Genomic DNA, 19,826 nt, shown 5'->3' on the forward strand with positions numbered 1-19,826 from the left:
TTAGTTTTAAAGCATCCTTAGATTTTTATAGCAGGATTTTACCCACCTGCCAAGTAGTGCAAGATATTTGCAACACTTTCCTGTTTGAGATAATTTGTTGCAAATATTTCCAGCAGTTTGTGCTGTAAACTGTAACAATAGATAATGTTACCGTAGTAATATAAGGATAAATTGTAGCTGCTGAATTACACTGACTCAAGCGGCCATTATGTTAGGCACACAATGAGGGTTTTCACATATTTATAACAGGAGCCCCAAACGATTGTCAGTTTAGGTAAAAATGTAGAATTATACGTTGTCGCATGCTTTACATATAAAAATAATATATTTTTTAAAAGTTGGAAATTAGTTTTGCTGCTTTAAAACCTATCCAAATAATGTGGTTACTATCAAAGCATTAAATGTTTCAGAAATTATTTAGAGATATTTATACTTTTGTGATTTGTTTGGAAATGTGTCAATCATCTACTATTATCTTTATGAACAAGCCACTGTCATTATTTCACATTAGGAGTCTGCAACTTGAAATGGCTCAAGTAAGGCTTAATTTACACAACCAAATACATTACATTTACACAACTGTATATTACAGTAATGCGTACAACACAAATCCATGTCTATCGTCATTTTGAAAGAATGAACCTGCCCTCATCCTTATACCATTATACAAGACTAAAATGTACATTCCTGTCTTTAGTTTGTATGTTAGCTAAAATGTATTAATAAATATAATGAAGTGAACAATGCAACTTAACCTGTCTTTTTTTTCTTGTTTTAGCTGTATGGTTACTGTTATCAAGACAGTAATGATATCACTGACACACTGACCACCATCACCGAACTGGGTTCCCCGCTGGAGATGATTCAGCTCTTACAGTCCTCTTGGGAGGACAGATTTCGAGTAAGTGATTTCTTGTAATACGCTTTTCAAAGGAAGAAATTAAAAAAAAATGATATTTTTTAACAAACGATGATGGTTCAATGGAACTGTCTTTATGTTCCACAACCGATAGCACTATGGTCAAAATCAGAAGCAAAGAGAATGTTTAAAGCAGCTATCCTGCCTGCGGGTTTCTTTTTGAAAGGTGGGAACTGGGGCTCCCCTGTAGCTGAACTGAATTATTTTGAGCTGGGGCTGGGGAAGTTACGTTATCTCTGCCTCTCCAGGGGATACGAAACAGCCTGTTAAATCTTGCGGGACTCACGAGTCAATCATAACATTCGATTTTCCTATTAAACAGCTTTTTAAATCCCCAGGAGACACCAAGCAGAAATGCTGCTAACTTCACCCATAAGTATATCGGGGACCGGCGGAATCATGGAGATGAACAGGATGTGGTTCATCTCAAAGGGACCCCACCCTCCAGTCCACATCATTTAAAAAAGAGAATGTGGGTGCAGGGGGGGGGGGAGGCAGGGGGGTTCCGCTTTAAGGTTTCTCACTTAATAAACAGTGTTTTGAATGAAGTTTGAAGATACGTTACAAATCAGAAAACACACGTGTATTACAACAGTCTGTCATACGCATATATTTAGCCACATTAACTAATTATAATCAAATGTAGCCTAATTATTTCAGAATGACTGAAACATATTGTTACATAATATCTACAATACTGAGATATACTGTAAAGTGACATTGATAAAATGTTCTCTGATAGAGACACCTAATTAACTCTTGGCTCTTTATTATTCTGTATTTCACATAAAAAATTATGTAATACATATCTAGTTAATACAAAGCCAGAATTATTAACAACAGCAATAGTTGATACTCCCGAAAAACTTAAATACACACACGTATAAGAATACATAAGAGGAAGGGCTGCAGTATAGGAATGCAGTGAGAAGGTTTTTATAAAAGGAGAATGTCTCGCAGTATAGAATATGCATGTAATTCATGTTACAGAGTGGGGCAATTTCCACATCACATATTTTTGCACGAAGCAGAATGATGGCAGTGCATGTAGGATCCTTGCTAGTGATATTTTGTTTAAGTCATTGCATTCATTTTGCTCTGCTATTTAAGTGGATATTTATCTCGTGTTTGTTTGGGCTGCTAATTTTGTTCAGATCATTATTTGATTTGTTTTATCTACTTCTCGAGTTCAGATTCAGAAATAGGCACCTATGCAAAAGAGCAATTCTTCTGCTTACTGTACATACAGTACCAGGCCTTCCCAGTGCAGTAATTTATGCCTCAACCATTCATAATTTGTCAAATCATCATTTCATATCCCTGCCAATATTCCACATGCGAAGATCCATATGAGACATGCATTACATGTAAACTGCATTACTAGCTTTATATTATTTTTTAAATAAGTGAAAACATTCTCATTTCAGATATGCCTCAGTTTAGTTCGCCTCTTACATTACTTGGCTCACTCTCCCCTTGGCTCTATAACGCTACTGGATTTTCGTCCTCGACAGTTTGTGATTGTAGATGGTGAATTAAAAGTTACTGATTTAGATGATGCAAGCATGGAAGAAACCTCTTGTTCTAGTAACGCGGACTGCTTCATGGAGTTCCCAGCAAGAAACTTCACACTTTCATGCTCCGTCGATGGCAAATGTCAAAACATGAATGAGAAGAGGAATCTGTACAATGCATACAGGTAAAATGTACATGCCATTTTCATTTAATTCTGATTACTCATACAAGAAGAATAATCTCTCTTTGTGGAGATGAAACATCAGTTTAAATAAAATATGAAATCATGGCCATTCTCTGTTTTTACCATGCATTGCATAGTACATAATGAATTTTCTCTGTTTTCTCTTAAACTGACTTGTTTTCTAAATCTCTTTGAACTTACATAAGCTTTTCTTGTTGCCCTGAATCTGTGCTTCACAAGTGCATAAATACACTAATGTAGCTAAGAATATCCTACCCGGCGTTAACCAGACAGTGAGCGTGTGATGATTTATGACAGTTCAGATTAGGCCGAGTTTGATGATTTCAACAAAGTAAAAGGCCATGTTGAACTTGAAGGGCAGTAAATGGGCTTCTTGTGGAAGCCCTTTATTCATCTCAACCCAACCGCTAATAAATAGATTATAGGGGCACTTGGCTAGCAAATGGCAAATCAAAACTTGTAGGTAATAAATAAGGTTGTAAGCAAAAAGATGCTCAAACATTATGAGGAAATAATACTGTTCGTCATTATAAAGATATTATTTTAAAACAACACCGCTGACAATGTTTTGTGATGTGTTTATTAGCATAACTGTCAATTGCATCAGCATAGTTTACATCCGTAGCACTAAAAATAGTAGTGTTGAATGTTCTTAAGAGTAAACTTTCATAGACAGTACTGTACCCTCCATCTACTAGAAACCAAATGAAGATCAATACGAAATAAAACTCCTTTAAAAAAAATAAAAACACAAAACACTATTTGGAACTTTGCAGTTTATTAAAGCGTTAAGTTTGTTGCTTTTCATATGCAATTCTTTCTGTGTTAGTTCTATTTTATTTATTATAATTTCCATCTGCTCTTCCAAGTTCTGCAGTGTAGAAGCCTAAAATACTCATGGAACAAACCCAAAATTATAAAGTTCCACCACTGGAGATATAAATGCAATAAATTCTATCCATGTACCAGACATCCTTACAAATAGCCACAATCCACTAAGCTTCACAGCAAGCTGCTGTGTTAATGGAGCATTTGCAGGTGATTACAAGGCAGCCTTGTGTCTAACAGCTCACTTTTAGTATGCCAGACTGTTAGGTTTGGGTCAGTTATGTATTTATTTGATTATGATATATGGTTATATTTCCTGAACAGCATAACACCTTATTGCCTATTGGAATTTCATTTTAAATACAGATGTAGCAAGACTTACTGTCCCCGGCGCCGAGGATGAAAAAGCAGAAAGTCTGCGGCGCCAGTGACAGAGTCTGCCGCTGTCAAGCTGTGGGTGGGTCCCTGTTTCTGAATGGAACCCCCTGCGGTGTTGATCCTTTGGTTCCGTGACCACGGCGTGTGACAGTGGTACAGAACACACGAAGGCTTGCTACATCTGTACTCTAGTTATTTTTACCAGGCACTTCGAAGCAGATTTTTCATGTGGATCCTTTCTTCTGCCGTAGGTTTTTTTTCACATATCTTCTGCCGCACAGCGCACCTTTATCACTAAGGCCACTGCTGGATGCTATAGTCAATGCAACAGGTAATATTGTAAATCAATAGTAGCAGGAAAGATTTATGAACTGAATAACATTGTTTACAAAATTGATGATTTGTGTAGCTTTATATGGACATTCACCTTGCATATATTTTATTAATAAAGTGCTATTCTTCTTATTGGAAAAATGATGTGTGTTGATTAAATTATTTACTTGGTTGGTTTGACTCATTTAGTATGTAATCCGTAAACTGTAGCTATGGATTTTGACATGTCCAATAAATAGAGAAAAAAGTTTGCAAGTCATCAGGAAAATGCAACCAGAAGCGGTTAATCAATTAAATGGGCTGCTAACCAGACTGACCAATTTATCTTGGGGTCCCTGCTACAAAACTGAGACATCTAAGACAACAAATCTGTTGTATTATCTGACTATGCTTAAACTGAAAAGTAGATTTCTTTTAATTTAGTGTTCAATAATATATATATATATACATATATATATATATATATATATATGTATATATATATATATACAGTGGTCGACAAATCACCAAAAAAATCTACTCGCCGAACAAAAAAATCTACTCGCCACCTAGTACCACACGTGTGCTGCTTGGGCCAATAGGAGCTCGTCACAATGTTAAATCCACTCGCCCGGGGCGTGCAGATGTATAGGTTTGTCGAACACTGTATATATATGTATATATATATATATCTATATATATATATATATATATATATATTTCACCATAGATTCCTTTTGTTTGTTTTAATTAATAAACTGATTTATTTTAACATTTCAGGTGAACTGCGTTGGGGGATAGATGAAACTGTTGCTCAGTTTGAAAAAGTGTTGTATTTGTACAAGAGTGGCCTTTATCTGCCAAATGATACACATATACCAAAAGCTGGTAAGTACTGGTATAGTCTCTTTCTTTTAACTGATTTGCATTACATTCTTTGTTGAGTGATAAATTTCAACACGGAATGATTATGCTTAGCAGTGTTGAGCATCAGCCTGATAAAGGACAATATGCACATTTTCATGGTTTTACATCATTTTTTGATCTCCAACTTCAATAAAAGCAATGTAAAATATAAAAAGAATAAAATATAAAACTTGAAAAAAAACGAGAAATTGTAGTGTAGTAGTAAATCGGTTAAACGATGTTGGAAACACAGTGTAATAATTTACTTTAGGCTAGAATGAAACAAGATGCAAAGTTATAGGGATCACCTTCTGGCACTTAGAATAACAATTATAATAAAAATGGTATAAACAAATGTTTGGGTAGACAGTTCTTATCATTGATAGCATTTGCTTCTTATGATCAATTATTTTGTCATTAGTCAAGGACATAGAAGTGCTAGTCTTCGGGTCCTGAACCCTTGAGCAAACCTGCATGTCTTGATGGCTTATTATCAAATTTAAGAGATGGCAATTGATCATTTTAACTGGCATTCTACTATCTTGATCAGATTCTGTTGGTGGTATTCCAACGTGTTAGTGATACATGTGGATTAGGTACAGTATGTGGTATGATAAAGCTCTGTGTGTTGTAAGATATTAAAGTGATTACTGCTAATAAGGCCATAAAAACGAAACAGCTATTTTATGAGATCAAGAACTATTCTTAAATTAACATTTTTTTAACAAAGTTCTTCGTCTTCAGTACTATTAACTATATAATATTTTTTTCAGCTTCTTTTACTATGCTCTATTAACACTGGGAGATACATGCTTACAATCCTCATTTAACTACCTCTTTTATGGTGAAACAGAGTTTTTTGCATTCCCGTATAGCCAATTTTAGGATAAATCTGGCTACATTTAAAGCCCTCTAGGCAAAAACACTGTTTTCCTACACATAAAATCACAAAATATACATGGGACATATGTACATCCTAATATATCAGCATTGTGTAATAATTGCAAATAAGAAGGACATGAAAGTGTTTTTGCTGTAGCATGTCAACCTTTTTTAAATGATTGCTTTATCCTTCTTACAGTGTTTTAAATTCTTAATAAAATGCTAGTTAAAACAATAAAGATGGAGCTAACAGTTCAACATATGGAACAGTTGCCCTTTCACATGTCACCCACTGTTTTTGATAGGAAAAACTATTTCTTTGAACAACAGCAAGTGTGAAAAGTGATATTAACAATTACTATGAAAATCCAGTGAAACAGCATGTCAAGCCGAGCTTTCACATAAAACAAGGTTTAACAAGGTGAACCACGGTCATGTTACAAAAAAATGTAGGTCTTAAGCTTTAAAAATGTTTGAGTTGTAAAACATTTATAGTGCTTTAAATTATAATGTACTCTGAACTTTGTTTTAGCAACTCTGGGGCACCATACAGAAAGAATTTAAAAGCTGTTCACGTGTTGAATCAAATGTAACTACCAGGATAGAATTTTGACAGCTATTTCTAACAGCAACTTTTCAACTTCCTTTTTTATTTTATGCATATTTCAAGGCCAGACAAATGTATAGGCGGAGTTGAAAGAATGTATTTGATTGATTTTAGAATACCAATGTTTATGTTGGTTCTTGGGTTTGTTGGGTACCATGTTAATACCCCAGTTTATATCTGTTACTTAACTGTGTATACCTATATTCCTGCAGGGTTATTTTCAAGATAAATATATGCTTCCACTTGATCAAGGTTACATTTAACCTATTATACTGGGACAGTATGTTTAATAATATTGTGAATTGCATCTGTATTTCCAATGTTATGCCTTTGTATAGTCACATAGAGGACTCCTGTATAAAGAACAACACGTATGTTATCTGAAATAATGGGACTTACTTACTGCGTAGAGAATAGAGCAGCAGTTTGTTGATGAACTAAGATTTCATAAATGGTTTGATGATTTTTTCCCCCCTTACTTATTCTTTATCCAGACTGAAGTTTGAAAAAGGTTGTGAGGTCTTGAGAGGGAAAAGTGTCAGAGATGAAGAGTATAAGGAGGAGGCATTTTAAAAAACAATGTCATGATCTGATATAGATAGGGGAGAAAGATTTAATGGTAGAGAAAGAGCTCATACAGTATATACCTCTGTTGTATTAGGCCTAGACTTTGTATTAGGACACAGAAAGGAGACAGTATATATGTTGATGAGTTAGAGAGATAAGTGTATTGCACATAGATAATAAACTAATGCTCTAATGGAGGATAAATATTATATTGGGACATGAACAGTTCTCAAATCAGTTTGTTCTAGTTCTCATAAAACGAGGGAGGTCAGAGTGTTCTTTTTTTCCAGAGACATGCAGTGCTGTAGCAGGGTCACTGAACCATAGGGTATTGGCAAGTGTTAACTAGAAAAGGGCCTTGGGCAATTTTCCAATTGGTAGCTAAAGTTGGTAGTAAAATTTAGTCAGGTTTGCTAGGGCTGAAATAACTGGTGATTAAGAGTAATTAAAATCAGATTTAAGGCGATTGTAACAATTTAAAACAATGTGAAAAACTGGTCACAAGGTTTTTTTGGTCGAGAGACAAATCCTCATTAGGGAACGTACTGTATTTAAACTAATGAAAATAAATAGAGATGCAGAAAATATGTGCGTTAAAGAGGAAACTAAAAAGTGACAGACTTAAAGCCTTGTTCACCAAACCGTGAATATTCCTACCATTTACTTTGATGGCAATATTTTATATTGAAACTCTTCTATGGGTTAGTGAATAAGGCATATAGGGTCCCAATGGCAGGTATGGGAACTCAATCCTGCATTTACTGCCATAGTCGTCACTGCGGGATCAAGCTCTGATATCCCTTATCAGAGTTTAGTGAATCTCCCCTTTAGGGCCATAATTACTAGTCATTGTTATGCCATAAAATGCAGTGTGGAGTCGGAAGACACCTTACAGCTCGTTATTGTGTGCAAGGTTTCTAATGGCTTACCACTGCATAAAAAAATATGGATCTTAATGCTCATGTGCAGGTCCATTGTATAGGAGATTATCAACTGCAGTTTCAAATCAGCATGATATTTGCGTGTGGCCAAACCCTTGGCCCTTGCAACAAAAAAAAAATGATGTATAGATTTAATCTAGAATTATAGAAAATATTTATGTACCGTCAAAATATGATGCACAACTACAGTTATGTATTATTTAATCTTAATCCTATAATTAATCTTAATCCTAAATATCACACTCCATTATGGCTACTAAAAAGATATTGGCCCTTGCTGCTATGCCACGACAGATGCAGTGTAGCACAGCAGCAAGTATACTGTAACGCTAGGCCAGAGCAATAAATAAACTTCCCTAAGTAGTTACACAATTTTTCTTGTGTAACTTTCGTTCAGGAATAGGGACTGTAGGCAATTAGCACAGCCGTGAATGCTTATGGAGTGCCCATTGGGAATTATAGTATAAGGAGTTACTGTAGCATTACGGTTGGACTTGAGTAGTCGATAGTCTAGGGTTAGCGTTACATAGAAAAATGTTCTGAATGTGGTGGGGCAGTTTTGGGTCTGGCTTAATGTTTTGTGTGCAAAATGCAATAAATTACACCAAACTGCGCCCTTGGTTTACGATCGGTGTATATCAGCACCAGAAGCTGTCTTATGACAGAGCCCTGCTTAATAAGTATATCATGTGTATGGAATAAACATGTTGCTATTTATACAGTGCTAAAATGAGTTTAAATACCTGAGTACTTCAGTACTTAGGTTTTAGAGGATAATTGTAAACGACATTTTTTTTTGCTTATAAATGTATTGTGTTTGTTTTGTAGCCTATTCCCAACTTCATAAACCAGAGCCAGAGTGACTAGGTAAAGCTGGCAACATTGCCACACAAGCTGTGAAAAAGTGCTTCTGCTGACCATCTATTAGCTTCCCCTAGACTTGGTTGATAGTCTAGCTGAGTATTGCAGCATGTGTAGAATGAAGTAAAGTTAAGCAATGAAAAAAGGGACACATTTCATTTGAATGCCCCCACCCAGAAACGTAGGCCACTATTCAATAAAATGAGAAGCAAGGTAATCCATAGTGAACAATGCATTAACTTCCATTCCAATGAAATAAAGTTAATGCATCGTTAATTGGTAATTACCTTACTATTTACTTTATTGAGTAGGATGATTAGTATCTAAATTTTAAACTCAGTTTGATTTTTTAATGACTGGGATAGGCTTGGGAAACCTATATATGTGAGTCATGTAGATTCATTCCTGAGTGTTTTCTTTCGTATGGACTATGTTTTAAAATATATATTACAGTCGGTAAGATGATATTTAAATCTTAGTGTTTTTAACATATTGTCCTTCTTTGCCAGTTTGGTTTATTTTTATTATGCTGTCGGTCATTTTTAAATTTATCACTACATTTCTAGTATTAGGCAAGTATTTATTTTTTTTAAACATCATTAGTCTGGAAATTGACCAGAACTTTGACCTTTTGATGATGTGATTTACTGCTGAGAGCCTTCAAATTCCATTGACTTAATTTACATAAGCTTCACTTTTGGCAGGACAAAATACGGACCATTAGTTGTCTACTAGAGAGTTAGTATGGGATTTTGAGTATGTTTTGAGAAGTTTAAGAAAAAATGGGGGGGGGGGGGAATCATGTAGGGGACAAAAACCGTCTTGTGCCTACACAACATACATGAAAAAGGAACGTGACAGTAATCCCCATGAAAAGTAGATCACTTGATATAGAGGAGACAATTATGTTGAGTGCAAATTTGTATGGTTTTGTGTAAGTAGAGAAGGATTTGGTGTCATAAATATGGAAACATAGTTTGCACAGTGTATACGACCAACATGAAATATTCCATTTGGTTGCTGTGACAAATGTGTAAACCTTAAAGCCGGGATTATACCAAAAGTCGTGTGTGGTGACGCACTGCCACATGCCTGAAAAACAACATACACAAATCCCAATTGAAATGCTCATACCTGTTGCACGCCTCCCTGTCTGTGCTTTGCAGTTTCCCTGGTATGTGAAGATGCCGCTCTGCGTGAGGATCACGCTGTTGCTCTGTGGCATCTGGTATAATCGAGCCCTAACCCAGCAAATACATTAGAAATCCTTCTCCCAACCCACAACACACATTGAACTGTTCTGAAAATGCACTTTATTTATGCCAGTGTAAGATCTATTACAGGTGGTAGTTTTGATCTGATGACTCCCATCTGCTTCCCTTTTATATGTATTCTATCCCTAATAACTTTACTTGTATGCTATCAGCGTATATTGTATGCTCCTATATGCTGCTTCTTCCTTCACACAATCTGTTTGTTGGGGTGATTTAGAACCCGTTTTTATGTGTTCATTAAAGAACGGGATACAACCAGACACATATTTTTCTGTATATGCAATAGTTGATTTATACTTAGCTCTGTGCAGGAATCATCAGCTTTTTGTGTTTCTTTTATTATCAATATAAATGAGTTATTAAAGAAAAGATGCATATAGTATATCACACTTGCAGTATTTTGAAGTAACAGTATTGGTCCGGGCGTAAATGTTGATGACTTTTTAATTTATTTTTACCCTTTTTAAGTACTGGTTTCTTTGTAGATGTTTATCTGTGTCATGTGTTATAACTATAGTATATGTTCCATAGGTATATATGCGTTTTTAAGACGGCAAACGCTTCTTCTTTACTTGTTGCATTAAATTATAAAACTCCTCAGTTCTTGAAAGAACCCGTGGACAGGTCAACATAATGATGCCATTATCTACAAGAAATCTAATATGTTGAGTATGTAAAAATAGGCACAAGTAAATATTGATTGCAGTGGTTGAACTTACGTTTTCACTGTGCTCAATAGATGAGAAAGTTGTAGAAATGTTATTGTTTGTATCCTTGGAAGTTTGTAACTTCCTTTTGTTAATGATACAGTATCCTCAATGAGACCATGGGGTAGATACTAAAAGCTCAGTTAAATCTGGGCTACTAACGTGACGTTACCTAAATAGATAGCATTTGTTATTTTTCCTCAGTGTAACGGGTATCCACAAAGCTAATGTGATGCAAAAACAGCCGTTCAGTAAACTCGTTACTTTAGCTGTATTAACAGGGATTTTTGTTGTGCAGAGATGCTTTAACCAATACACTGCACATGCACATTGGCAGAACTGTAATGTCTATTCCAATGAACGCAAATGCGTTACAGACACATTGCCAGGGGACGTAGTGAACCTGACAGTTCTGCTCCAAAAAAGAGATGGAGATGATTTCTTGTACATAGTTTTGATGTTATTTTTACTGTTAATTATTTCTGAATTTATTTTTCACACAGTGAACTAACTGTGTATAAATAAAAGTTTTCTTCACAACTTACATCTTGGGAATTATTGTTATAATATGGATAAAGATTGTTGTACAACCATACTTCAGACAGTCAAGATTATATACCATATTATGTCAGACAAACATATCCTACATTCACTTTAATCACTAACAGCCAAGTTGAATGAACTTCGTGACCCATTATCAGATGCATCTCTTGATGTGTTTCAGACGTTTATATGATCCATATTATATATCTTTGCATGACATGTAATAAAAGGGTTAAACCCTATACTCGGTACAATCATTTGGGTGCCACTTTCGACCTGCCCTTTTTGCGTGTAGGCTATTCCCAGAAATAACGCTATGATAATCATGGTCTGGATGAGCGGTAAGGCAGGTTTTGCTGTGACCTCATTTTCCGTAGAGCGTTATTTCCAATGCACTAACATTAACAGAGATTTGTGGATATGCGATGTTAGGTTGATGGCTCATTAGCATGTAATTTGCATACGAGTAAGCCAGACGTCCGTTAAAATGTGCGCTGCGATATCTGTCTGGTTAACGTGAGGGCATCGTAGCACTAATCACCTTTGTGGATTTGTGTTACGGCTATCGATACGTTAAATGGGGATAACACGTTAAGTGGGGATAATGTCATGATAAACCATTTAACGGATGTCTGAGGATCTCCCCCCAAGAGAGAATAAGGCTGCATGCGGAATTTATAATGTGCTCTCCACAGCCATCATTTTCATGTAATCAAACGAACTGCATCCTAAAAATAATAGGAGTGTTTTTTTTTAGGTATACCAGAATCATTGCCATGTGGCTTAGATCTCACATTGTACCGTCAAAAATATGAATCTCTTGAATGATTATATTGGAGCGGCATGTTTATAAATGAACCAAGTTGTAATATTTAAAAGTGATTAATTTACTGATGGTTTCAGTAATAAAGAGAGCTCAGTGATGGCTGGGAAGCTTAGAGAAGCTGTGAACAGAGAACAAGAGGGGGGCTTATAAAACCAAGTGAGACTGAATGGCAGCCAAGCTAGCCTAGTAATATATTAGTCAATACAGAGAGGCAAGGTGAAAACTAAAGTGACATATTCCATATACTCCTTTTTCATAGACCATCAAGGGAACACCCTTACTAGGTAACCTAAGGAAACTTAGCTTAATTTAAAAGCCTATTTTTCCCAAAACCAAAATTAAAACAGCATGCTGTTCTGATAGGAAGGGAGGATCAGACGTGCCTGATAATTTTTTGCAGGCATTGCCTCATTCATTAGTTTTACTTTTACCAATGCGTTGTAGTTGAAGTAGTTAGCACCTTTTTGAAACAAATTCAGCATTATTCGCCTGTGGGCTGTTCTAGCATGCAGAAAAAAATATGTAGTTGAAATGTCAGTATTCAGGGTAATTTAGAGCACGTGTTAATTTATGTCTGAGGAATTATTGTCTCGTATAGAGACGCAAAGATCTGGTCAGTGGCCAGTTCATAACTGCTGCTGGGACTTATTAGACTTCCCTTCTTGAACCCTCTTACAGCTAACTGAAGATCTTCTTGACTGAACTATAGCATAGCCACGATGGGGTAGCTCATCTTGAGGCAGGATATTTAGCAATAATACACAGTGAGAGTGATGATATCAAGGAATGTGAAAGCTGAAATGTTCCAATCATGGAATAATGTTGCAAGCGTGCAGAGTTTTGTATTTAGGTTGAAGCTCTGAATTCTGACAAAAAGTCGATTTCCACCAACCTTTGAACAGTAAACAATCAATGATTAATCACATGCATCTTTGTTTTGTTTTTCTTCCTATTGGATGGTTTCCATGTTTCTACTTATGAGTAAGGATTACATCTATTGCTTTATGAATTTGGCTGTTCCTATTGCTCTGTGTACAAAATATAAAGCTTCTACTTTGTTTCAGGGTACAAGCAAGTGGCAGAAACTGTTATTCTGGAGCAAGATTACAGGTGTTGGCCATCTTATCACCATAAGGGGTGCCTCCTCTCAGTGTTTGATATAAATGAAGCCATAGAGGTGTGCGAGAGCCATTCACAGTGTCAGGCCTTTGTTTGGACAAATCAGACAACTTGGACAGGTAATCGGTACTAAATATGAAAATATGTTTCATTTTGGGGCTACATAAGAAAGCAATATCCATCATATGTTTTATTTAAGGTAGTTTAAAGTTCTAGTAGTCGTATTGATCCTGGAGAAAAGCAGATTCGATGTAGGCTCTGATACCTTTTAGAGGACCACCATTATGGTGTATAGAGGTTGTGAATCCTCATGGGCTTATCATCATCTAAAACCTATTCATGTTGATCTGCTAATCATTATCACAGTCTACATCACTCTATTTGAATTAAAGAATGCTAAAGGTCTTCACTTTCTACAGCAAAGGCAAATCTCATAGTAAAGTAATGATCCTAGAAGAGAAAAGGTTTTGCAAATACAAGAACAATGATGAAATTAATAGATGGATGCCAAGTTAGGTAGAATATCAAAATTGCTCATAAATAAGACATGTATTGAGTCTGTGTTGGCAAATCAGTTATTTTTTTTTTATTCCATATAATCAGTCCTACATAAAAGGACCATGCATATGGTATAATGAATATAATGTATAATGAGTAATGAGTAATCTTGCTTCCAAGTTTGCCCTGTTATACAGTGCAAAACATTTTTATAAACATAATCGGCAGCAACAGTTGGAGACTTTGAAGGAAACAGGACAAAATTACTCCTATCCTATAGAAACAGTAACTATTTTCATATACGTATATCTGCAAAAATAATTTTCTAGGATTCAAACACCATTTTTTCAGCTTTAAAATGTCAAATCTGTAAGGTGCTGAATACGTTTGAATGCATTTGATTTTATTTCCATGTAAACATTATATATGTGTTATATTTACAATATTTATTGGGTTTGCAAACTTTAACTTCATTCACTTTTGGTATACATGTAATGTCTCTCCTTGCCTTGCATTGTGGTATGCATATGGAATACATGGTCATATTTGACATGCATTCATCACAGCTATAAGTTAAAATTGTCGACTATATCACATTCAGAATATCATTTTTTGATAATGCTTAAAACTATAAATTCCGGCTAAATGGATAGATAGTAGAACAGTGGAACATGTCCAAATATGGATGTAACAAAATCCACAACACTGTGATCACAACAGTAAACAATATGTCTCTATGAGAAATTGGGAAAATGCTTCTGCGTTTGTTTAAAAAAAGCCCAAAATAGGTGCATACTTCCATATTTAGCTTGCCAGGACAGCTTTCCCATAAGTACAGTATTTCAATCAGCATTGTGATATATTGTATGTAACCGGTGCTCCCCCACCCTTTGGGAGATTTCACTGGTACCGGTACTCTCGCTGTGCTGTACCTGTGAGGCGTACAGGATTGCTGAGTGTCTGCCGATGTTGATGGGGAAGACAGGACAGGCTTTCAGAAAATAGAGCTCTCATCTCGTACATGGGTGCAGCGCCTCCACTCCCTGCAGGCCCCATCAGTGGTGGGTGCAGTTACTGCAGGAAAACCCTCTCGCACTCCCCCTGATAAACTGCAGTCACAGGCAGGAGTATAAAAGCAGCAACTAGTCTTTATTCTTCATAGTACAACAGTACATTATGGCATACAACAGGTACACTCTTCTTAGGGTCCCTGGACTTAACCCCCAGGGCTTGAGGTCCCAAATGTCTATTCTTTGCTCCCCATCTCCCTGGTGGAGTAAGGGGTAGTATCCCACTCCCTTGAGGGAGGGGAAGGAAGGTGGCCAGAGCCCTGGCTCTACTCTTCCAACACCACTAAAGTTGGATCTGCGGTCCCTTTTGTACCCAGGGGGAGCGTCCTGAGCCCCTGAGGGCAGCACACAGGCCTCAGGCCCACCCCCCTTGCCACTCAAGGGAGTTGTTTATTGCAGTGGAACCCAGATTAACCGTAACACTGCACTGGTACCAGGGCTTATGTGTTAGGCAGGGCAGATTAGTAACCAAGGGGATACATGGCTACAAGTATATTGTCCAATGGCTTTTGTTCACAGAGTGTAGCATATGGTGTAATCGGTTCTGAAACAGTGTGCCCTGGACCACTGGGAGACCCACCAATGGACAGCTGCCACAATGAAACACACTAATCATAAAAAAAACATATCACAATAGTCTCTGTAAAGTTGATCGCAGAAAAATACTCACAGGTTCCTAGCTGCTGGAAGTAGCATGGGCATGCTCCTTGCCGAAGAGGAACAAACAGGTGGAAAAACAGGTGAAAGGTGGTGCATAGCTGAAAATATGATGGGCTGGAAACCAGAGTGTAATAAAAGTATTTATTTAACGCATGAAAAAATGAAGGACTGCAACAAGGATCTCTCTAACGAATTTTGCGCTGTCAGAGAGTACAACGCAGGTATATAAATGGGGGGTTTAAATTCACTTAACCTTTCTGCGCATGTCCTCATAGGGCCAATGGTGATTGTAAATACCTGAACTACACCTGGCAGTCGATCTCCCAAAGATCCAATACTTGAAATGATAGCCAGCCAGGAAGGCTTGTCATAGATACTTCTATCAACCATTTATTAGTGTGTATACAGTCACATATTGTAAAAGGTTTTCTAACCGATGTCCATTTATAAACCTTCTCCATAGGTTTTTTTCCCCCACTCATTAGTAGTGTGTATACATTAATGTATAATTCCATGTTCTTTTTGGGGTGGGATAAGTATTTTAGTGTGTCAGGCTTCCTTTGACTTAATGTATATTATGTTTTAAATCTCCACTAATGTGTCTGTATATGTTTCTCCTATGCACATAAACTGCATTTCAATACACTTGGGATTGGGATGACAGTTATTATGGGTAGGAGATCACTATGTACATTCACACAATATCTGGGTGAGAGCATCAAATGTATTGTCATATTCTTTCATGATATTATTATTACTATATTTATACATACAGTATCTCTCTAGTTCTCCATCATATACATACACTTCTTGGTCTTTTCAATGTGAATTATGTTTCACGGAGTAAAGCTTTTATTTTATTTTAGTGGTCAGCAAATGATATACACATATATGCATTTTTACATCTCCTTATAACATTGGGATAGTTGTATGGATATATAGATATAGACTAGTTAGGATTGATGTTCAATGTGCTTGTTTATATATTGGTTATTCATACATTTATATATAGATCTATATATTTATCAGCATATTTAATGTGCTACACCTAAATGTGGTGCTGTTACTATTGCTTTAAACATGTGTTTTTATTTGAATCGGTTGTTAAAGTGCAGCATGATATGGCTGTTTTCTTTGTTAACCCCTGAGGTCAGCAGATACTATTCACTTTATGATAGGCTCTCTTCAACTGACTTGAGCCCTTTTTTCAGATTTTGATCGGTTGCCAGGTGTAGTTCAGGTGTAGTTCAGGTGTTCACAATCATCACTGGCCTATGATGACATGCGCAGAAAGGCTAAGTATATTTAAAACCACCATTTGTAGACCTGCTTCCGACTCTTTGTCAAAGCGCTGACAGCGCAAAACGCGTTGGAGCGATCATTGCTGCGGTCCTCCATTTTTTCATGTGTTGAATAAATATTTTTTATTACACTTGGGTTTCCAGCCCATTATATTTTCAGCTGTGCACCTCCTTTTGCCCGTTTTTCATCCTATAAAGATAGGTAGGCATCTCCCGTGTCGCGGCCACAAAGTGGAAGTCCGCGATGCCGGAGACAGTGTCTGACGCAAACAGGCTGCGGGCGGTCCATGCTTCCGAATGGGAACCCCACAGCGTTAATCCTCCGGTGCCGTGACCACCGCGGTTGGGTGAATGCGGGAGGCAGCGGCACAGAAGACAGTCCAGTTAGCTACATCTGTAGGTGATTCGATTTGACGGCAAGTCTTCCATTAGTAGCAACTTTTATACAGAAGAAATAGTAAAAGTTAAACAGCTGTAGAAAAGATGGTATACATTCCACTGTGTTACCGCATAACTCAGTTACTTGGATCCAGTCCAGAATTCAGTGAATGGAATAGGTGCCCAATTCAACAGCTATTAGATCAGACAGCAGTATCCAGGCACCAGGGGGAAAAAACATACAACACCTTATTGAAAGATAGGCTGAAATTAACGTGGATGCGTGGAAAGATTGATTGTGTAATTGAAACTACACAGACTGCCAGTCATGCTCTGCACCATATTATTACAAAGTGTTTAAACTTTCTTCTATTGAACTATTTGGCAAAAGAGGGTAACTAAAAAAATAACAGTCTGCATTTGTATTATTAAAACGCTGAAATAACCAATATTTAAAATCAAAATCAAACCTGTATATCGATTATGCATTGTAAATATAACGCATTCTGCATCAGTCAATGATGTTGTTCTGAATGTACTGAGTCACTAACTTATTTTGTTTTCTTAAATATTTCTTGTAGGTCGACAGCTCGTTTTCTTCAAGGCAGGGTCAAGAAATCTCATGTCAGATGACGACAAGATAACATACCTTAAAGTGACGGCTTGACGGAGACTTCACTAGTTAACAATAGGACAAGATCTGTTTAGGTGTGACATGGATTTATTTGGGGCGGAAAATTGCACTAATATTCATTCTAATTTTTAGAGTGTTGCAAGTCATTGTAAAATTTACCTGAATTACCAGGATGAATGTGCAATAAATCAGCAATTTTAAATGTGATTTAAAAAAAAAAAAAAAAAAAAGATAATGTGATACACTGTTAGAAATGAATATATGCTGATTATCAATCTGTATAGAAAGTTAGCTCAGTCTGCAATAAGGATGAATGGCTTGAGCGTACCAATGTAAAAAGAATGTCAGGCTATACAATAAGAAGTTTTCCCAACAGTATACGGTTTATTTTCATCCAGTGTTTTACTTCTTACAGGGAATCAGAAAGCTGTCAATTGTTATTTTATATTATAGTTTTTTTTATATTAAATTATATAACTGTAACTACAAAGCATCTTACTTTAAGATGTTAATCAATGGTGATGTTAGCAAAACCAAGCCATACCCCACATATGCCTTGACATTTGTGTTGCAATATTTAATATGTGCTTTTCTAATGAATTCATTAGCTAATTGGTTAAGCGAGTAGCCCTGCTGAACGACTGGCGTCATGGTCGTCTACCCCCACCCCCCAGAGGATAGTGATGTTTAAAAATGCTGCCTTTTGTAGTTGTCATGATCAGACCTGTCAAGTTGAATTGTTTGAAGAGAGAATCTTAATATTAAAGCAGCAGATCCATTTTAATATCTCTTTTTGCATAATCAGAACCAGGGTCCTCTAGACTTGACCCATGCTTTTTCTAGCTCTGGGAACCTCCGTTTCCTGAGACATATACCTATGTGCCAGTAAAACGAAAGTAATATCAAAGAGGACCACCAGCGTCGTCCAAAAGTATGCTTGCTTTAATGACATCACAGATTCCTATTGGACCATGGGATTGAGATTTGGATGGTAGTCATATTGATTTTCCAAAAGGGACCAGAAACACCAGCACATAATAAGTTAAATATCCCTGAAACCCAGGGACCGCCAGAGATAAGAAAGAGTGCTGTACAGATCCACAGCTCCATGCTTTCTTCCCTGGTTCTCATACTTTAAAAAAGAAAACTTTTAGTTGGGAGATGCTGCTTTAAAATGTAATATTTTTATTCCATAAACCCCAAAACACTGGTTTCTTGGATCTTGACAGCCATGTGCTCTGTGAGATACACTGGTGTCTTCTAATTGGATCCTGAAAGCCATGTATTCTGTGAGATATACTGTACAACTGCTGTCAAGGATAGATTCACAGGAAGCTCTGTTACCTGGGTAGGGCTGAAGGATTCTGGAGCCTTTCATTCCAATCTTTGGCTGCCTGATATATCATCTTTTAATAGAACTACTTACTCAACTCAAAACTAAAAGGGGAAGTATAAAGAGCAAGGCTGTAATAAATTGCTATCCCAGCAACTGAAACATATTTTTGCAGAGTACGATCAGGTGGGTGTTAATATTAACTTTGTCCTAAATGGTGCTGCCTAATAATAGTGACAATTAAAAGGTACATGCAGTATTTATACTATTTGCTTTCAGTGAAAGCTAAAACTGACAACTGCCACACTGTTTGGCAGTTTGTACAGACAGATTTTTTTTGTACTTCTGTTTTTAAGATTGTTTATTTTTCTAAAAAAAATAAAATTGTGTAAAATCTATTTTAACGTGTTTGGATTTTGCTTATCTTGTGGGTTTTTTCCCCAGATGTGTGAGCGTGTGTATGTGCACACTCAAAGGGGTGTAATAAAAGTGACGAAAGAAATAACACACAGGGGCTATTTATTACACTGCAATTGTGTACAATCTCAGTTTTATTAATAAT

At 36.5% G+C, this 19,826-nt stretch overlaps 1 protein-coding gene across 1 annotated transcript in view; it reads left to right on the forward strand.

Annotated features, from left to right (window-relative positions):
* PKDCC (protein kinase domain containing, cytoplasmic) overlaps positions 1-19,662 on the forward strand; it is a 36,931-nt gene extending 17,269 nt beyond the window's left edge. The window contains exons 2-7 of the mRNA XM_075595743.1: positions 779-901; positions 2,347-2,618; positions 4,097-4,176; positions 4,938-5,045; positions 13,336-13,509; positions 17,879-19,662. Of these exons, the coding sequence (XP_075451858.1) occupies positions 779-901; positions 2,347-2,618; positions 4,097-4,176; positions 4,938-5,045; positions 13,336-13,509; positions 17,879-17,964 (843 nt within the window). The 3' untranslated portion in view covers positions 17,965-19,662. The remainder of the gene's footprint in view (positions 1-778; positions 902-2,346; positions 2,619-4,096; positions 4,177-4,937; positions 5,046-13,335; positions 13,510-17,878) is intronic.
* Positions 19,663-19,826: the final 164 nt, after the last annotated feature.

Source organism: Ascaphus truei, chromosome 4 (genome assembly GCF_040206685.1).
Source record: "Ascaphus truei isolate aAscTru1 chromosome 4, aAscTru1.hap1, whole genome shotgun sequence".
NCBI classification, from domain to species: domain Eukaryota; kingdom Metazoa; phylum Chordata; class Amphibia; order Anura; family Ascaphidae; genus Ascaphus; species Ascaphus truei.